This window comes from Pyrus communis, chromosome 12 (assembly GCF_963583255.1).
Source record: "Pyrus communis chromosome 12, drPyrComm1.1, whole genome shotgun sequence".
Classification (NCBI taxonomy): domain Eukaryota; kingdom Viridiplantae; phylum Streptophyta; class Magnoliopsida; order Rosales; family Rosaceae; genus Pyrus; species Pyrus communis.
In genome coordinates, this window is record NC_084814.1 from 20,901,753 (window position 1) to 20,922,963 (window position 21,211).

Genomic DNA, 21,211 nt, shown 5'->3' on the forward strand with positions numbered 1-21,211 from the left:
GAACTGACACAAAAACCGTATCCAATTGAGGGCTAGGCCAAAGGGCTTGTGGACTTCACCGGACCAAAACCAGCCAATCAGGCTAGCAGGCTGACCGTCTCTAGCCAGCCCCTTTTTTTTTTTTTTTTTTTTTTGAGGATATTTTTAGCCCAGCCTACTTTGTTTTTGGATGATATTTTTTTTTTTTACCAGCCTACATTTCTTTTTGGACAAATTTTTTTTTTTTAAATTCTAATTTTTTTCCTACACCATTTCTCACATACTTTTCACAATTCTATACTATTTTATCTCATTTCTAATAATCTTCCTATGTCCCAAAATCTTATTTTAATTTAATCAACTATATTAATTTAATTAAAATAATAAATTATGTTTGGCCAATGACCCTTTGGCCTCCTCAGTTGGAGATGATTTTTTGTCACAGAGCTATGTTCGGCCTATGGCCTTTGGCCCATTCGATTGGAGATGTGAAATATGGCCTGATAGTGTTCATTAAAATATAATTTCTTAGAGGGTTATAGGGCCAAAGAGAGTCATTTGACCCTCGTTTGGTTGGAGATGGCCTAATAGATTACAAAGGGATTGACTTCCAAACCCTTCCGTATGGGAGCTGGCAGGAGGAGCTGCCCAGCAATTCAGTTTTCCTCGGTTATTATTGAGCTTTCTTTGGCAAATGTAGTGCAGAAGTTCGATCGGAAACTGCCAACATCAGCTGAAGATTTAGATATGGCTTGCGTAAAGGATCTCCTCTCGAACTCCATCGCTGTTCCACATCGATCGTCAGCTTGCAAGGGTTTGCATACATTGGGCGTGCGGATCATATGGAGGCCTTGGCTGCTCTTGTGGGTGTCCAGTTGGTGCAGCAGCTCTCTCAATAAATCCTGGATTTTGTTTCAAGGTCGATTATTTAAAGGTGGTCATACTGCTCCAGCAAGTACGTACCCTCTCTTTTTAGTTAGGCATTTTCTTATGTCTATGGTGATTGCGTGCTTAACCGCACTAATCACGTTGATCCAATTTTTGCCTACCAACGTCATATGTGCCTGCTTTCATCATCTTCTTGATCTTCAGCGACACTTAACATTAACAAATTAAGTAAATAATATTAAAAACTTATCAAATTTTTGAAGGATTTCAACAATACAAATATAATTAACATTAATTAGTTTGCTAATCATCGATGTTTTCGCATGATATGTTTACTGCGGGTACTGATACCACACATACAATCCTAGAGTGGGCGATGGCTGAGCTTATAAGTCATCCAAGGGTCATTGATAAGTCACAGACTGAGGGGAGGGGAATAGTTGCAAGCAAAACAGATAGAGAGGATGATTTGGTCGAAATGCACTACTCGAAGTCGGTGATCAAGGAAACTCTTCAGTTACACCCCCACCACCCCCCCCCCCCCCCCCCCAGTTCCGCTACTGATTTCCTGGCTGTCGACCGGAGATGTGAAAATACATGGTTGCAACATTAAAGCCAAGACACAAGTACTGGTCAATGTATGGCAGACTGCAAGAGATCCTAAGCGTACTAAAAACTGAACATCGAAAGTACCCTCTAGAGGCCGCCGTTGTCCCGTACAAAATTCCGTCTTTCTGAAAGTGTAAGGTAGAGAGGGAGCTGCAGGGTTCCAACAAGTGGTTTAGATTGGATTTGCTGTAGTTGGTGTTGTACTGGTTTAAGAAGTTGCCGTACTTTAGTAAATAACTATTAATTTCCGATCGTCCGTATTGGATAAATACTTTTGCTGTATTGTATCTGTATTCTTGTATTGGGTTAGACAAGAATGTATGTACTTTTGTATATGCTATCATATGCTTGTGCATCTTTTTTCGAATCCAATGACGCTACAAACATTAAGATATTAGGGAAATAACAGCAATTAAACACGGTAGGTAGCAGGTGTTCCAAATTCTCGCACCGGGCCAATTCAATAAAATTTCAATGCAAGAGTCGAGAGCAATACGATTGTATCCACACACTCAAAAAGCTACCATGAAAGAATAGCACTTGGAAAAGAAAAGGACAATCTCGATACAAGTACTTCGGTTCTACACAAATTCGGAGAAAAGGAGAAATACAACTTAGTTTTATCTAATTAAAAGTGAAAACGCACAAGTTGCTATGCTGCTCTGAATTTCATTGTGACCGCATTCAAATTGCAGAAAGCCTACCTACAGGTCAATGACACGAGATAGCTTCTGGATACGGTTCAATAAGAAGTCCCCTTGCTTGATGGTTGCTTGGTACAGTGAATTCTTAGCATCAGGACGATTGGTTTCTAAAACACCGGCAACTTTGTCAATCTTGCAATGAAGCTTCCCTGCTGCAATGAAACGAGATAGCTCCCTGTATGTCATAGAATGGGTTACATACATACAGAAAGCACTTAAAAGTAAAATACTTAACAGCATCTCCACGAAATCAGGGACCATATTTTTTTAAACTATATAAAGTAAACCTGAAACGAGGTAACCATAAGACTCAGTCACTTACAGATCAATGAAATCCACGGTCACGCCAAAAGCTTTAGCCATAGCTTCAATAGTAACACTCTTGTAGGACTCCAAGAACTGAGAATAAACAACAGTTCTGATCTCCCTCATGTAATACCTGAAGTGTGGGTGCAAATAACGGTCCAACTTTATCTGCTCTGTCAGGCCAGCTGAAAAACAAAAAATAAAAGAAAGAAAGAAATTACAACCATGAAATTTATTGATTTGGTTGATATATGACAGGACCAAATTGAAGCTCAGGTAGCTTATGAACATGCAAACCAAAAGTCTAATATCATGCAGATAGATTAATGTATCATGTCAGACATTTATCGCTGCATAGATCTACTTACCAAATGCTTTGAAAAATGATTTGTATTGGCAATCATATAGAGAGTTCAAAAACTCTGTAAGGTAGGGAATTTTCCCAATCACTGTCAATATTTCTGGAGCATCCACGACCTGAAACGTATTGTTTGAAATTAATAATTTCTTGTAAGAAGAAACATTACTAACACAATGGTAGAAACATATAAAACAAGAAGGCGAAATCACAAAAGATGTGGTAAGAAAGCAGTTTACCTTTTGTTTTAAAGAAACTCTGTCCAACGATATAATGCTTGTAAGGACGGTATAAAATATGAAGATGTCATACGGAAATATCTCATAAGTGGTGAAGGTAGAAATGGAATCCAAGAACAGATCAGCAGCCTTCTTAAAATTGCGAGTGGACATGCAGTACAAGCCTTCATACACCTTTAAACGGTTCTTCCTTTCCCAATCACCACCCTCTTCAAATAAACTGATATCATGATACAATGGTTACAAACAAAGCTCAACTACCAGATTTAAACAAAAAAATGCAGGTCACAGATCCATGTCACTACTACTTACTTCTTCGCTTTGTCAATACTCTTAGAAATGAGGTCAAAATCCATGTAAAAGAAACCGAGTTGCAGTGTATGGAAGACCAAGTCCATCTTTTGCCCAACTGCAACTGTCTTGCTTTCCGTTACCTTGAGTTGTTCCAATGCTTTCTCCTAGGTTCATAAGGGAAGAAGTTTAAAGTCAAATTGGAGAATACCACTAAAAGGGGGGAAATAAAAGGCAGATATGACTCGTGGAACAAATAAGTTACAACTTATATACCTTGTCGCCAATACGAATGAAGAACAGGGACTTGGCCAGATGAGCTTCTCGAACCTCACTTTCCCCTAAGTTTTCTTCCGCATCAGCAATCCTAAACAAAGGCAACCAGATAAGCTACTTGGTAAAGGAAACTATTTGATCACAACAGCTATAATAATAGCACAAATAACAATGTTCTTCAAACTGGAAAATTCAAACACATATTGTCATTCTACTTAGCCCACTGTAAAAATCCCAACGGTTGGTCAACGGAGAACTCATACTCAAGTAGCATCCAATCTCACAAAACTAAATCACCTGTGTAAAGCCTAATTCAACAAGTTATCCAAGTTCTTTTCCGCATCAGCAATCCTAAACAAAGCCGACCATATAACTAGGTAACGGAAATTACTTGATCGCAATGGCTATAATAATAGTATAAACAACAATATTTTTCACACTATACAATTCAAACAAATCTTGTCAACCTGCTTAATTAACAGTAAAACGCCCAACGGATTGCGAATAAGTTAATGGAGAAATCATGCTTCATCAGCACCCGATCTAACAGAAATACATCACTTGTGTAAGCCTAGTTCAACAAGTTCCTAAGTAATTGCGAATTTTCATAGCTTCGAATCTCACAGTGAAGAGTTCAAAGCATAAATTTCAATCCCTATTTCTTTTTCTCACAATTCTCAGTAACCAAACAGAATCTGGACCAAAGCCAAAATTAAAATCGGAAAAAAAAAAACCCAATAAAGCACTCACTTTTCATCGAGCTTCTTGAGCTCCTCCTGGTTCTTCGCTCTCATCGAGTCCATAACGCCCTGGTCCAGCTTGAGCACCGATTCGGCGACTAGGGTTTCGTACAACGGCGCCATATCTACAAAATCCCCCAAACCGAAACTCAATTCCCGATACGCAAAAACCGTAATTGAACTTACAGGCAATGTGAAAACCGGTTCAGTTTAGTAAAAAATCGGCGACGTTACCGTCGTCTTTGACGGAGGCAAAAACCTCCTCCCTGAGTTGGACCTTTTCGATGTCCGGGACATCGGAATGGGAGAGAAGGAAGAGTTTGTTTGCGAGCACGAGGTGTGGCTGCTGCGTCCCCTCTTGGGCTTCCATTTGGAATCGGTGGTGGAGACTCGGTCGGTGAGTTAGGTCTCCGAGTGGGGAGTTCTTTGTGTTTGCTTGAAGGAGGAGGAAGTGAAACGACAGTGTTTTTTGGCCTAGTGAGGGGTGTTTCTTCTCTCGCTCGGTAACAGGTTTGTCTTTTTCAACACGAAAGGTAAATTGGTAATTAAGGGAAGTAAATGGTAACTTTATAGTCTTTTTATGACACGATAACTAGAGGTTGGCATTTGAATGGTGAACCGGACCGGATAGAACCGGAAAATTATTTAAAAAGTTGCTCTTCAATTGAATTTGGTTACAAAAGTTATAAAGTTATAAAATCGTATAAGACTCATAAATTCATAATGTGGCGGTGGAAGTTTCAATATATCTAGTGCATACCAAGTCAAATTTGCTTTTAATTTTTAACTCGTATGTATTAGAAGGGAATTTAAGTTCATTTTAAAGTTAAATATAGGAGTTTTTGTATCACATCTTTTTTTTTTTTTTTTTTTTGAACAAATGGTATTATCTACATTAAATGAGTAAGGGTGCGCTAAGTCTCACAATGAGTTAACAATAATGTGATTCAAATTCGCATTTTGCGAGAATCGAATCTAAGACCTCTAACTTACAAATAAAGAGAAATATCATTAGACTGTGGTACTAAGTGTAATAACATTTTAAGTCCAAAGTTATATTGAAAGGCAAATATAATTTCGCATTGAATATGATCTCAACTATTCCAGTACATTGTAGGCATGTTAAGTCAAAATTTAGGTAATTAGATCCTCTCCGAATCTTCTTATTGGGGATCCGGGGAATTAATGAATAATAACCGTTCATCAAAGATCGTGCAGCCACAATTGAATGTTTTTTATATTTTTAAAAGTAAAACACCTCGTTTTGCATGAAGAAATATTAAAAAAATTTATGATCGCACGATTTTTGATGAACGGTTATTATTCATTGATTCCCAGAATCCCCAATGAAGAGATCTAGAGATGATCTAATTCCAACATTTAGAGGTAAGTACAACTTTTGATTCCAAATTTTTCGATTTTCTAAAGATAGCTTGACTTGAGCCACATGTTGATATATAAGTGATAACTCATTTTTCTTTTAAATCTAATATTAAAACCACGACATAAGACTCCAATTTAATGATACTCTTACTCACTTATCAATGAGAAATCTTGTTCTCGAATCATTTGTAGAGCCAAAACCCCCACCTCTAAAGTTTAAATGGCGTATTCGTTGGGTCCACCCCCAATAGGAAATCGACAGTGGTGCTTCAAGGGCTGGGGGCTATTTTTGGCTACCAGTTTAAGTTCAACCTCTTGTCACATGATTTTACTCTATGATGCACGGTAAAAAAATTAATCGGTTATGGACTCGACCTTTCATTTGGTAATTGCAGATGAAACAAGAGTGGTTTTTCCGAGGGCCGATCGTAAGGTTTTAGAAGCTTTGTGCAAGACTCTGGACACAAATCCTTATAAAATCTAAATTTTGGTTGTTATATATATATATATATATATATATATATATATATATATATATATATATATATATATATATTTGTACATAAATTGATATAGCGTAGTAAAAAAAAAAAAAAAAAAAAAAAAAAAGTAAAAATGATACTTGGTTTGAAACTCTTTAATTTTTAATAAAAAATAAAATAAAATATAAAAAGATGTGGAACTAGAGAACACTTACGCTAAAAGTTTAATTTGGTTATTAGGCCTTTAAATACACGCGCGCGCACACACACACTCTTTATAAATCGGTAAAATAAAAATGTTTATCAAGGACCCTCCCAAACAAGGAGCCTGTGCGATGGCCCCACTTGCACATTCTCAAAACCGACTCTGGTTTCACTCCAAGGGCTAGGATTATTTTTGCCAGAAACTACACTCTTTTGCAATGTGATGTCAGTATACTAAGGGTGCGTTTGTTATACCAAACTAAGTCAAACTGGACTAACTTCAAGACTAAGTTGGATTGGCTTGACATGGACTAAGTAGTATAAGAATAATGAAACGTTTTTTACAATATCGGACTAACCTACAGACTAAATTATTTTCATATACAAATAATTCTTTATTATTTTCTAATTAATTTATTAGTTGTTGTAAAAGTTGTATGGTGTATGCCCACATCCCACATGTATTTGGAAAAAGGTGAAAAGGATAGAGATATATTTGTTGTTATGTAATATTGTCAAAAGTAGCCTTCATATCATCTTTGGATGTTCTCATGGAAGTAGCTCTATAAATAGAGTGATCCGTGTGTTATCAAAACACAATGTGAAAGAAAGGATTAAAACAATAATATCAATATATCTTCCTCCCTCTCTTTTGCACCCGCTTTGCTCTTGTCTTTAACAAATGTTATTTCTCTAACTTTTGCCTATTTATAACACGTTATCAGCACGACCCTCTAACCATTTCTCATTTCCCTTCGCCGAAAGAAAAAAAATGTTTCCTCCTAGGATTTTACTGTTCTTCTTTTTCCTTTGCCTCACCTGCTGGATATACCTTCCTGAATAACTGTTTGCACCATGCTTGCTATTTAATTTTATTGCAATTTTAGGTGGTGCGGTATAATCGTCCACCCTGCATATTTAAATTTGCCTGCTATTTAATTTTACTGCAATTTTAGGTGGTGCAGTATAATTGTCCACCCTGCATACTTTAATTTGCATACTATTTAATTTTACTGCAATTTTAGATGGTGTGGTATAATCGCCCACCCTGCTCTGCATATTTAAATTTTCCTCTTCCACCCTGCATATTTTAATTTGCATACTATTTAATTTTACTGCAATTTTAGATGGTGTGGTATAATCGTCCACCCTGCTCTGCATATTTAAATTTTCCTGCAATTTGAGTGGTGCGAAATAATCGCCCATCCTATGCTTACTTCAATGAGAATGGTGCAGTACAATCACCATTCTCATTAATCATGTAAATCTCGAGCCTGAAATTTCGAATGCTTATTATTTTGGCTCGAAGATCAAAATGAAAATTTTGTAAGAACCATAATTTCTAACACTATATTTCTCCAGGAATACATATTATTGCAAGTTCTTACACATCTCATCTTTCTTTCACAAAAGAAAATGGCGAACTTGGCAAAGCTTGATTTTGCTGCCCTGGACATTACTAGGAAGAACTACCTTACCTAGATAGTGGATATCAAGATCCATCTGGAGGCAGGGAATCTTGGAGAAACCATTAGGGAGGAAAACAATGCATCATCTCAAGATCGGGCGAAGGCCATGATCTTTATCTATCGCCACCTAATAGTTGAAGATCCATTAGCTCTCTGGAAAAGATTGAGAAACAGATACAATCACCAGAAAACGATGATTCTTGGTATACTTTCACTTAATAAGAAGTTCCACAACAATTTTGGTGGAACTTGTCAACTACCACCTACAAAGAATTGGAACTTTTTAATAGTGACAAAAAACCTACGAAGAATTGGAGCTTTTTGTTTATCGAAAACCATGACATTTGGTGGAAGAATTGGATTGAATGAATTCGAAAATTTTCAATCCTAGATTTTTGTTCTTGAACCAAATTCTTTGATTCTGTGTTCTTGGAAAAAAAGACTCGAGAAAGTAGTTTTTGGACTAAGCTTGGCCCTTTGTTAAACTGAAAGAAAGTTAAGAACAGAAATTTAAATTTCTTGAGTACTAGACAATTTCCGGCACCTTATTTAGATCTTGATTTCTTTTGGCTTGTGGTTTCGTTTTGAAAACTAAGCACATAGTTTGTAAAATACCAAAATTTATCCATTGCGTTCTTTTTTCCTTTTCTGTTGTTTTGAAAATTGTCCATTCTGTAAATTTTCAACCATAGATTTTTGTTCTTGAACCAAATTCTTCATGGAAAAAAGACTCGAGAATGTAGTTTTCGGAATTTTCAACTGAGTTTGGCCCTTTGTTTGTTAAACTGAATGAAAGTTAAGAACATAAATTTAAATTTCTTGAGTACTAGACAATTTTGGTACCTTATTTAGATCTTGATTTCTTTTGTCTTGTGGTTTCATTTTGAAAACTAAGCACATAGTTTGTAAAATACAAAAGTTTATCCATTGCATTCTTTTTCTTTTTCTGGTGTTTTGAAACTTGTCTATTCTGTAGATAGATTGCATACCAAGTATCGAAGGCCAAAATGGAGTCAGCTGCATCACTATTGATTGGGAAAATTGCGGGCATTCTTGAGAACGAACTATCTTCCATAGCGGCAGTTCGTGATGAAGTTGATGAGCTTAAGCTGGAGATCATAAGCATGAAATCTTTCTTAATAGATGCTGAAGGCAAGGAACCACAAATAGAAGGAGTGAAAACGTGGGTTACAAGCGTCAGAGATTTGACCTTCGATGCTGAAAATGTCATTGATGAGTTCTTGTACCACATATATGACAAGCAAAGTGCGACTCCATTTGCAAAATTGCTCCACATAACCATTTACTTTCCAAAGAATCTTTGGTATAGGCATCGAATAGCCAAAAAATTACAGAAAATCATGAAAAAGATCAAATCCACTCCAAAGAGGAATGAGAGGTACGGTGTCTTTACAATAGAAGGAACAAGTTCGGATAGTGTTCCGAGATGGGTGAAGAACAAAGCCGAGTCTTCTCTTTACATTATGGAAGACGAACTAATCGGGATTGAAAACAAGAAGCAAACGTTAATGGGATTGTTGATGAATGGCGAAAAACATGAAATGGTTGTGTTTGTGGTTGGGATGGAAGAATCAGGCAAGACAACTTTTGTTGCCAGTACCTTCAACAACGAAAATGTGGTTGTGTCTGTGGTTGGGATGGGAGGATCAGGCAAGACAACTCTTGTTGCCAGTACCTTCAACAACGAAAATGTAAAGCGACATTTTGACTGTTATGCATGGATCGCTGTTTCTCAAACTTACGTGATCGAAGACTTATTCAAAAAAATGATCAAACAATTCCACAAAGGAAGAAAGGAAGAGGTGCCTGAACATTTGAATTCCATGAGTTATGAAGACTTGTTAGAGATGTTGTCGACATACTTGAAGTCTAAAAGGTACCTAGTTGTATTGGATAATGTGTGGGATATTAAACTTTGGCAAGAAATAAGGATACCACTTCTTAATAGGCATCATGGAAGTCGAATCATGCTTACGACTCGAGAATCATTCTTAATAGGACATAGCCTTCTATTCTTTTGAAGTTGAAAGTCGTCCTCTTGAAATTGAACCCTAGGGAAACAATGAAGCTTGGGAGCTCTTTAGCAAGAAAGCATTCTCAACTTACGATAATAAATCTTGTCCACCAGAGCTTGAATCCTTAGCGTGGAAACTTGTGGAAAAGTGTGAAGGTCTACCTTTGGCTTTGGTAACTTTAGGTGGTCTAATGTCTTCCAAGAAGTCATCATCGGAATGGAGAAGCGTATATAACAGCTTAAATTGGCACTTGACTAACCATCCTACGCTAGAACCAATGAGCAGCATCTTGTTGCTTAGTTTCAAAAATTTGCCCAACCGGTTGAAGCCCTGTTTCCTATATTGTGCCCTTTTCCCAGAAGATTATCTCATCGAAAGAAACAGGTTGATCAGGTTGTGGATAGCTGAAGGGTTTGTTGAACCAATTGATGGGGTCACACCAGAAGAAGTTGCAGAGGGCTATCTTGTGGAACTTATTGTTCGTAGCATGCTACAGGTTGAAAAGAATGAAGCTGGAGGACTAAGAACATGTAAAATGCATGATCTTGTGCGTGAGCTTGCTTTGTCGACATCAAAAAAGGAAAAGTTCAATGCTACATATGTTGGCAGGGAAATAGTAGATAAAGCTGAAATCCGCCGATTGTCAATTCAAACAACTGAAAAAGAAATTTATTCTTGCACAGGTATGTCAGAGCTTCGCTCCTTTCTTGTCTTTGGCGCGTTAAAGAAATTGCCTTCTGGATTCAAGTTGTTGAGAGTTCTAGATTTGGAGGATGCTCCAATTGATAGATTTCCAGATGAACTATTGTACTTGTTCAACTTAAGATATTTAAATTTGAAGAGAACTTTAATTGACGAGCTTCCAGAATCCATCGGACGGCTTCGCAACCTTCAAACCTTGACCATCCATGACAGTAAGACAAAGGCACTTCCGAAAGCAATCTCCAAGTTACTAAACCTACGTCATCTAATCATGTATTGTTACACTGGTGATTGGGAGGCCTTTAGATTTGTCAATGGGACAAAAGTAGCATCCGATCTAAGTAAATTACAGAAACTGCAAGTTTTGCAATGTGTTGAATCAGAAGGAAAGATTATTAAAGTCATCAGGAATATGACCCAACTTACAAGCCTCGGTATTACAAATGTGAAAGCATGTGACGAGATGGACCTATGTGACTCCCTTCAAAAGTTAGAGCTCCTTCACTCTTTGTTTTTAATGGCAAGTGATGAAGAGGAGTTTCTTCGGGTTAATGCACTACGTTCGCCTCCTGCAAACCTTCAAATGGTTAATTTGGCCGGAAAACTAGAAAAAGTACCTCTTTGGTTTGGTTCGCTCCATCACCTGACACGCATGCAGCTAAGTTGGTCTAGACTTGAAGAAGATGTACTACCTCACATTCAAGCATTGCCGAATCTTGAAAGGCTTGGGCTAATTAATGCGTATGTTGGCGAAAAACTGTGTTTCTCCAAAGGCTTCATAAAGCTTAAGCATTTGATGTTGCCCATCTTCCCTTTATTGAATAGTATAGCTATAGAGAAAGGGGTGATGCCAAATCTCCAGGTCTTAGACATTGATGACTGCATAGAGTTAAAGACATTGCCACAAGGCATTGAGTTCCTTGCTAACGTAGAACGCTTGAATCTGAAGTCTGTTCCAATGCAACTTATAGAGTCCGTAAAAGGGAGGCATGGATCATCCAAAGGTACAACACATTCCTGAAATCAACCTGGATTATGGGTGGTATCGTGAAAGCTTGTCTGGTATTCACTCTCGTAGAAGGTGTGCACGCTTTTATGCATGCATAAAAAATTTCCACAACGTAATCATTTGAACTATTACATTAGAAAGGTTGGTGATTTTCACTCTTATTTTTTCTTAGGAAAACTAATAAAAGGGTTTGAAAACTTTAAAACCTTTTTTCTTATGCAATTTTCCTCTTGTTTTTGTTCGTTAGTATTTTGATTTATTTAATTTTAAGGCTACGAAAAAAGAGGAAGTGGTGCATCGAAGTGTAAAAATCATTTTCCCTTATACTTTGCATGTTCGATCTTATTCACAAGTCTGGCAAAGACATAATGTATGCATGCATTGAGAATTTTTTAGGTAATTGTGTTTCTTTTGTTTTGTAATATCCTTATGTAGAAACAAGCTTCAGAAGCATTTGTCGTGAGACTGCAGTGAGATCTCCTTTTTGGCAATTGATTTTGCGGTGAATCTTAACTTTCGTTATAGTATCAAAGCAGACTATATACGTGTTGAGACATTAGCCTTGCAAGGAAGAATCCATTGTTTGTGTAAAGTTGCAAACATTGATCGATCTTGGTTTCTTCTTTGCCCTTTATGAAATTGAAAAATGCCCAAGATTCTGTTTGTGTAATTGGAACTTATATTACTGATTGCTTGCGTGTGTTTGATGTAATAATATTGGTTTGGAATTGAGGAACTTATATTACTGATTGCTTGCGTGTGTTTTGATGTAATAATATTGGTTTGGAATTGAATATGTCACTGATGAGACCAGTCCTAGCTTAATAAATGGTTATGACCCATTTTTCATTTTCAATATATATTGTTTTTTTATCAAGTTCTCAAATATATATTGTATTAGATGAAAAGAAGTGATTTTTGTTAAGTAAATAAATAATAAGAATAATGCTAGGTTTCTTCTCTTCACGGCCGCGATTTCTTCTCTTCTACTTCGCTTCGTGTTTTGGAGCCTTCTCCACGTTTGTTTGTTTCTCTCTGCATCAATCTGAAGCTTCTTGCAGCCGATTTTTTGTTCGCCGATACGTAGCGCCTGTTTTTCGGCGGGAAAAATAATCAGTTTCGGCAAGAGACCGTTCCGAAACTTCACGGCTGCGTTTGATTTCCAAAAATACACAAATTTTTTAGTTTTTATTATGTTAATTTTAATTTAAACTTTTGTTCCTATACCATTTGCAATTTAATGGGGAAAGTTTGCTGAAAGTAATTTTTATCGTTTTTTTGTTCTGTAGTTATCTTTTTTATTTAAGTATTTAGATTTATTTTTAATTTATCTCGTTTAATAGTTTAAAATTTAAAATAAATATTATAAAAAACAAATTTTTGCAAACCGTCTCTGTAATAATTTATAATTTAAGCCAAATCAAGCATAAAAAATATATTTATTATCAAATATCCTTTCCTTTTTAATGTCATACCCAAAAGTTAAAAATAAAAATAGTTTCATTTTTTCTAGTAATTTTTGGAGAATAATTTTGTTTAGCTAATTGACCAAAAAACCAGAAAGTCTGTTAAACCTCAACAAACCCGAGTTGAAGCATAGAAACATTCTTGTATTTAACTTGGTTGACAGTTCTTTTTAACTTCCCATCTATTGACCAGTTTATCTGATTGTAACTTTTTAATCTGCAGGAGGCCAGATTATTGCCTTGGACCTCACTTGAGACAAATGCTTTCTTATGGTTGTACAAGACTAGATATTGGCGTTCAGAGTACGTATGAGGATGTGGCTCGGGACACCAATAGAGGACATACAGTTGCTGCAGTGGCTGATTGTTTTAGCTTGGCAAAGGATGCCGGTTTCAAGGTCAGCCTAGTACCCTATCTTAAAACTCGCTTACCGACATTGGGGAAAAATTGCATTTTGGACCATTCTGGTAAGAGATTAAGGGCTCGTTTGGAAGTGCATTTAACATGACTGACTACGCTTTTTAGAAAATATTTTTGGGTTTCAAAAGCACTTGAAATGTTTCCTGCAAGAAGCACGAGTTATGTGCTTCTTGGTGAAAGCACGTTTACTTACATTTTTATTAAAGATTGATTCAAAAAAAGAAAAAAATTCACCAATAGTGTTTTCAACCATTTTAAAGGCACTTCCAAACGAGCTATAATCTTTTCATTAATACAATCTGTTAGCTTGGATTTTTTTTTTCAAATCATGTTGTGCTCTCGCAATTTTTTATTTTTTTTTGCGAAATTTAGTTGGTTTTGGTGCTACCATTAATTTTCTCTAAATTCAAGTAGAGGCATGTGTTTGTATGGCCATAATTTTATGAATTGCAATATTTAAAGTCTTGAGGACTATTTATCCCACTTTGTCCCGTCCCGTCCCACGTATCAAACGGTACCTAAATGATGTGGCTAATTACATTTTGATTTTAATTCAAATTGGATTTGATTAATAATTATAATAAAAATTTATATAGTGGAATACATGTGACATTATTTAGTACATCAATTTAGTGCATAAATTTAATGCATATAACATTGCCCAAATAATAATAATACTGATTGACCAATTTGTGTAAATATATTACTGTATAACAAAAAAACTATATTCATTAAAAACCTACAAACCTCAACATTCCTAAGCAACTTATTTTTAGTTTTTTGAAAAAACGATATTATCTACACTAAGAATGAAGAGGGGGGGGGGGGGTAAGCTAAGCCTCACAATGAGCTAGTAATAATATGGTTCAAATTTGTCTTTGGCAGAATCAAACCTAAGATCTCTCACTTATAAATGAAGAGGAGTACCACTAGACCGTAGTATTAAATGGCAGGAACTTATGTACTTACTTAAGAATATTAACAAAGGGCGCATTCTAGAATTTAGAGGTTATCGTGTTCAATCCTACTCTCATAATGTCCTCATTAGTCATAAGATTGTATTATTTTAAATCTAAAGATTTAAAATATTTGACAACTTAATAGAGCAAAACCAACTTAAAATCCATGAACTATTAGAAAAATCATTTTCTTGTTTTGCTTAAGTTGTCAAATATTTTAAGTTTTTGGATCTAAACTAATACAATTTTATAGTTAATATCATTTGGTCCTCATATATCATCAAAATGAAGACCTTACGACAACATGACTCTATGGTGTTTCAAACAAGTTCAGTTGATAATGTTCTCACATGATTAACAACGAGCCCATTCTAGAATTTATCGTCGGCCAACATGGTCGGTCGAGTATAAATGTTTAGAAGACCCTAAATTATATGTGCCTGGAGCTAGATAGACCCCTATTCGGAATGGACACAAGTACAAATGTTTGAGGGCCTTGGGGGTGAGATAATGACTTAAGTAATTTAGGTATGTTGTTACGTTTCATGCTAATAATACAACATCGATATGTTTAAGTTTTTCTGTACAAAACAATGTATCACTACAATAAAATGTCATAATAATAATATACTCATGTCATGTAAATTACTCTCGTGTATCATTAAGAGCACACTAAACGGTGACACTACCAATTATTATTTTAAAAGAAAACTAATGAAAATGAATTGAAAACTTTGAATTTTAACGATAAGGATAAAATAAAGGGTAAAACGAATAGTGACATGATTGACTTTTTAGTATAAAAATATGATTTTTCGTTAAAGTAAATAGTACCGAGAGTTTTTCGTTAAAGTTTTTTTTTTAAAACACATTAGAGTAGGATTAGAACTAAAACTCAGTAATTACTTAGTGTTGTCGTTAAATCTTGACCATTCGATCGATCTAAGGGCTGTAATCAAAATCCGTGAGAGAGACGGACGCAATCTCCAACCAGGACTATGAGTACTTGGCTTCGACATCCTATATATACAACAAGACACATCATTTACATGCATACATACATCATCGACGTTAAAGTTTCAAACCCTAACGTTGGCTCTTTCCGTCTTGTCTCGTCGTCTGTTTTTGTTCCTTCCAGAAAGTGGAATCTGAAGAATCCGACGGTAACGATGTCGATGATAGATAACTTGTTAAGGATGGAAGATAACTTGCAGGACTGGTTTATAACCAAACGCCAAGAGCTTCTGAAATCTGCGAGAGTCGCTATGGAAGCTTTGCTCTGGGAACCCAGAAGTTTCCGGAACGTTTTGAATTTGGCAATCAAATTTACCAAGGCAATCGTTTTGGTGCCCCTTTGTGTGCTGGCCATGTATGCTGTGATGCTGATTAGGGTGGGAATCGCTGGTTTGATCGGCGTCCCAGTGCTTTTTATTTTTTTCATCGTCGTTGTCGGTGTCCGTAAGTTACTGACCATCGACTTCGACTTGCAAATTATTGGACTTTGATTTCTAATTGTTTGTTCGTTGCACACCAACTGTTTGTTTAAACGACTCAATGAGTTTTTTGTTTCGTTTCTTTTCTTGCAGGTTACGGTCGGGCACACTATCTGTTCTTCACAAGACGAAACCGCGCGGGGATCTCGTATGGCGACTTCGCTGACAAGTTCGGCGCGTGGTTGGTAAACAATCCTCTTCCACCTTTCGAATCATTTGGTGAATCCACTCCATATTGGGCACCGTTCATGTGGGGCTTCAAATTGGAAGAAGATTGAGGAAGATCTCAGAGTTAGTATGGCATGTATGTAGAGATTGTTAGATTGGATGACCATAAAATTAAAATTGCTGCTTCTGTTTATTTTTCTCTCTCTATTAATTTAATTTTTCTTTCTAAATAACTACACCATTGATCGGATAGCGTATTGAACGACCTAGCATCGGTAAGAACGACTTGTGACATTACGATACAAAATAAAATAAAATAAAATAAAATATAAAAAAAAGAGCGGTTTGTGACAAAATATCTAGGATTATGGTTAAAGTATAGCATCTATGTATTATTCTTCATTACTTGGAAGTAAATTTTTTCAATTAATTACAGGAGCACGACTGTGATTGAAACTTTAACATAGATAATCAAACTATTAGAGTCCAAGAAAATTTATTTGGCAAGGATTTCGAATTGCGTGGGTTAAAAGAGAGGCCATACCCTCACTTTTTGTTAGAATCAGACTCTATGTATGTTGTTCATCTCCTATGAACTCGTTCTATGAAAGTCCCCTTGTTTCTCAAAGTTGTTTACGGTAAATTGCCTATGATATAGTGCTCGCTTAAGCTTGCATTTTTAGCATAAATGTAAGGAGTGGAATTGTTTGGCCAATGATTTTGCTAATTATGGTTAGTCAATTTGGCTAAACTGTTTTGGAAACAATTTTCACACTCTTTTTCATTCTTTTGCGCTTTTTTATTTATTTTTCTAGCGGTTTGATTGAATAAAGTAAAAAAAAAAAAAAGTCACAAACGAAGAGATAAGCAAGGAAAAGAAAGGGGAGTTTTAAAAATTATTTTTCGACTGGTAAATTCACACATTTTCAACTAATACTCCTTTTATAAAAAAATTGAAAAAAAAATTCATTTTTTGTCAGAATATATATATATATATATATATATATATATATATATATATTTTAGTCAAAATTTAATATTTCACGTCTCCATGGACTCTCATTTTTCTTAATTTTTTAACTCACTAATGCTATCGCTCTATTAAAAAAATGTTAGTTTTTTTGTTGCAATTAATATTTCTTATTTGAACGGACGAAGATGGCCTTCAATTCAATTTTAAGGAGGACTTGACTTGCATGGAACGAATACACTTGCATATGGCGTCATGTGCCAATAAAATAATACAAGGACATATGTTAGCTTTTTTCACATATCCTTGTGTTTATTGGCACGGGATACCACAATGGCACTAAAGCCATGCAATACAAGTTGTTTTCACTTAATCAACATTTACAATAGAACCTCTATCAATTTAGCAAATATTAAATAATCGATAAGATAATACCAATTTAATTTTAAGGTTAGGGATGATTTTCCGTCCGGTCGGATCGGAAACAAGTAACCAATGCCAATCCGAAAAAGTTTCGGAACAAATATTAGTTCCAAATTAGGAATTTTGTATTTTTCGGAATTTAAAAAAATTTCGGAATTGAATTTAACTCAAAAATTTTGGAATATAATTTGAATTTCCTACATTTTGTAAGACTTTGAAATTTTTTGAACTTTTATGTATCTGCTGTTCAATATTTTTTAGAATTTTTTTTTTTGCAACATTTTGTATAAAATTATAATAGATAAAATAAAGAGTGATTTTGTATAAAATCAATACAACGTTACCACATTGACAATAGATCATCAATATTTATGTCAATTATAAATAGGTCAATCATGTATTGTGACACTTAAATGCATTTAAAATAAACAAAAATTACATAATCTACCACTACAGCTGGCACCCACTTTAACTAGCACCATCTTTCTCATATTTTTTTATATTTTGGAATAGGTTAATACGGATCAAACATTGCAATGTAGTGTCTGTTTCCTAATTCAGGTTTTTACATTTGGATTCAGATGCTATGTTGCAGTGTCCATTTCATAGTTTTGTTTGTTTCCATCAATCACATGCCTCATACGTGCCCATTTTTACTTTAGATTCAGATACTGTAATGCAATGTCTGTTTCCTAGTATTGTTTTTATTTTTCGATTCAGACACTACGTTGAAATGTTCGTTTCCTGATTCTATTTTTTTTCATCACTCACATGCCTTTTATGCTTAACACCTCACGTGACTATTGATTTTTACATTTGGATTCAGACACTGCAACGCAATGTCTGTTTCCTGATCTCTATTTTTAACATTTGGATTCAGAGACTGCACCGCAATGTCCGTTTCCTAGTTTTCAATTGTTGATCATAGAAGTCTGTGTTTTCTCGTTTGAATTGCTGACCACAATGTCCCTTTTTTTATTTCGCATTGTAGACATGTAAATGGTGGTGGGAAAAACACGAACGTATAAGGAAACAATTTTGTGAAATGGGAGAAATAAAATCCAAACAATTTCGATTGCTTAATTGGCAATCGAAATTGACAAGCTCCAAGAATTTGCGAAACTATTTCCTCTCTGGTACATCAACTCGACTACAAAAAAATAGCTTTTAATCCTACTCAAGTTTCATTTTTGGTATCTAAATGTTTTCCTGATTTAATGAATTCTTCCTTCAAACATTGAGTTTTTAATATCATCACTCCATTGTGCTTTACAGATGTAAAGGCCTTAAGAAGTTACAAAATTTCACAACCTTTCACAAATGAGAAAGCACCTGTCTTTGATCTCCGCAAGTCCCAACTAAACACCGGCAGTCGAACCATTGAGAATCGACGTCACCGATTCCCAATTCTGCTAAGTCCAATTCGATTTCAAAAGCAGAGGAGAGAGAGATGGCGACGAGTTCGACGATACTGAAGGCAGGGCTGGTGATAGCTGGGATGTGCATAGGCAGTTACATAGTGGGCCCACCTCTATACTGGCACATCATGGAGGGCTTAGTCGCCGTCTCCCACTTTTCTTCTTCCTCCTCTTTCGCTTGCCCTTCCTGCACTGGCGATTGCTTTTATCACCCTCTCCTCCATCCCCATTGGTAATGACATAAAAGCACATGTGACATTCATCATTGAGCTGTCTCTAATTAATAAAAATATATCATTGATTAAGTTCAAAACAAAAATATGTCATTGATATATAATTAAATATTGTAAAGTTTTTATCAAATTTTTACTAAATTAGCTTAAAATAAAATAGTATGTATGGTTATACTGTTAAGAATCAATAATTATCTTATTAAATTATAGGGTTAATCTCATTTTACTACCCTAAAATTTCTTGGTTTTCAACATTTGGCACATGAAGTTTTTTTCATCCCAGAGTGGTACATAAAGTTATAATTTTGGGACACTTTCATACATCCGTTAAGGTTGTTGTTGACACACCCTGACCAAAATCAAGGCATGCTGGCCAGACCCACTCATCGCGCACTCATGTACTTAAACACTTTTAGGTTTTAATTTATTCACATTTTATACACTGTCACACTTTATAGCTTCGTCACATTCCTGGTGTCGGCCAGCACAGTTCGATTCGGGGCCCTAGTATACATTCCGGTTTGGGATGTGTCAGTTGTTAACTGATAACGTGGCATACACGTGAATAATGACTGGGCGTCACATGGATATTAAAAATTAAAACAAATATAATTAAATAATAAAAACTAAAAAAATTTTAAAAAAATTAAAAATTTTGGGCGTATGCACCCACCCTTCTCCTTCACCCCTTCCGACCCCCATCATTTTTCTTCTCTGCACCCACCCTTCTCCCTCATCCCTTTCGACCCCCATCCCTTTTCTCTTCTGCACCCACCCTTCGTCGTCATTTTTGGACTTTACCCGCTCCATTTCTTTCTCTCACTCCCTCCCACATCTCTCTCCATCAATGGCCTCCATCTTCGACGTTACTGTCGTTGGAGGTAGCATAGCCCGTAACACTACTCCTAGTAGAGGGCGAAGATGGTACCGTTGTTTTTATTTTTTATTTTTTGCTCCCAAAATTTTGTTTTCAGTTTTGTTTGAAAAAGGCAACGACAATTCAAACACAAAAAGAGACTCAGAGACTCAGAGAAAGAGAGAGAGTGTGTGTGACAGAGAGTTTTGGCGACTGAAACGCTGTTCAGAAACCTCCGAAACTCTCATTTTCTTTTGGATTTAGGATTTCGGATTTCATTTCCTCCTCCTTTTAAAATTCAAAATCTTAAACATTTCTCCCCAAAATTCCAGCTCGGAATTTCAAGCAAGCGCCTTGAATCGTGCAATTTAGGGTTTTTGTTGGTTCTCGATTCACCAGTAAGCTTTTTTATCCCAGCCAGCTCAATTCGGTAATTAAAGTTTCATTCTTCATTAATTTTCGAATTTTTTTCAATTAAAATTTTCATTTTTCGCATGTTTTGTGAGAAAATAGGATTGCCCAATAAATTTGAATTCTCAGAATTTGCCCCTTTATGTGAATTTGTTGAATTGGGTTTGCTTAATTTGATTGGAAAATTGTGTGGAAAGAAAAAAAGTAAACGATGTCAAATTTGGAAGGTGGGAAGAAGAGGGGCGGAGATTCCGGTAATCGGAAATTTTGGAGGTGATCTTGATGTCGGCGAAGCTCACGCAGTGGGAGCGCTTCTGCTTGATTCTTAGGGCTATTGTTTCCGGTTTGGTCTCGGAGTTGCAGGGCTCATTAGGGCCGTCAGAGGCCATTGGAAATGGAAGAATCGGAGAAGGGAATTGGGGAGATTAGGGTTTACAGTTTGAATTAGGACGGAGCAGTGTGCTGTGTGTCAGAGAGATGTGGGAGGGAAAGAGAGAAATGGAGTGGGTGGAGTCGAAAAGGGAGGGGGAAGGGTGGGTGCATGGGGGATAAGGGAGGGGGGGGGGTCGGAAGGGGTGAGGGAGAAGGGTAGGTGCAGACGCCCAAATTTTTATTTTATTGTAATTTTTTTAGTTTTTATTATTTTATTAATTTATTTTCCTTTTTAATATCCACGTGTTGTTAGATCCCATATCGTCCAAGGAAGAGGATCCTCTAT

The 21,211-nt window shown here is 36.0% G+C and overlaps 1 protein-coding gene and 1 pseudogene across 1 annotated transcript; one reads left to right on the plus strand and one right to left on the minus strand.

Annotated features, from left to right (window-relative positions):
- Nucleotides 1-1,902: 1,902 nt before the first annotated feature.
- On the minus strand, nt 1,903-4,867 carry LOC137710462 (26S proteasome non-ATPase regulatory subunit 6 homolog). Its single transcript, XM_068449484.1, has 8 exons — nt 4,625-4,867; nt 4,401-4,515; nt 3,651-3,741; nt 3,396-3,541; nt 3,084-3,303; nt 2,855-2,963; nt 2,503-2,671; nt 1,903-2,355 (listed from the first exon to the last, which is right to left on the minus strand). Exons 1-8 carry the CDS (start codon nt 4,758-4,760, stop codon nt 2,181-2,183), a joined length of 1,161 nt encoding a protein of 386 aa, XP_068305585.1. The 5' UTR covers nt 4,761-4,867; the 3' UTR covers nt 1,903-2,180.
- Nucleotides 4,868-8,935: 4,068 nt separating this feature from the next.
- Nucleotides 8,936-13,650, plus strand: LOC137710154 (disease resistance protein RPM1-like; annotated as a pseudogene).
- The last annotated feature ends 7,561 nt before the right edge of the window (nt 13,651-21,211 follow it).

Bases quoted from the DNA above. Each gene is read 5' to 3' on its own strand.
- LOC137710462 (XM_068449484.1), bottom strand. From the start codon at position 4,760: ATGGAAGCCCAAGAGGGGACGCAGCAGCCACACCTCGTGCTCGCAAAC. The intron at 4,516-4,624 runs GTAACGTCGCCG...GGGATTTTGTAG, and splicing joins TGCCTCCGTCAAAGACGACG to ATATGGCGCCGTTGTACGAA. The intron at 3,542-3,650 runs GTATATAAGTTG...TTATGAACCTAG, and splicing joins TCATTCGTATTGGCGACAAG to GAGAAAGCATTGGAACAACT.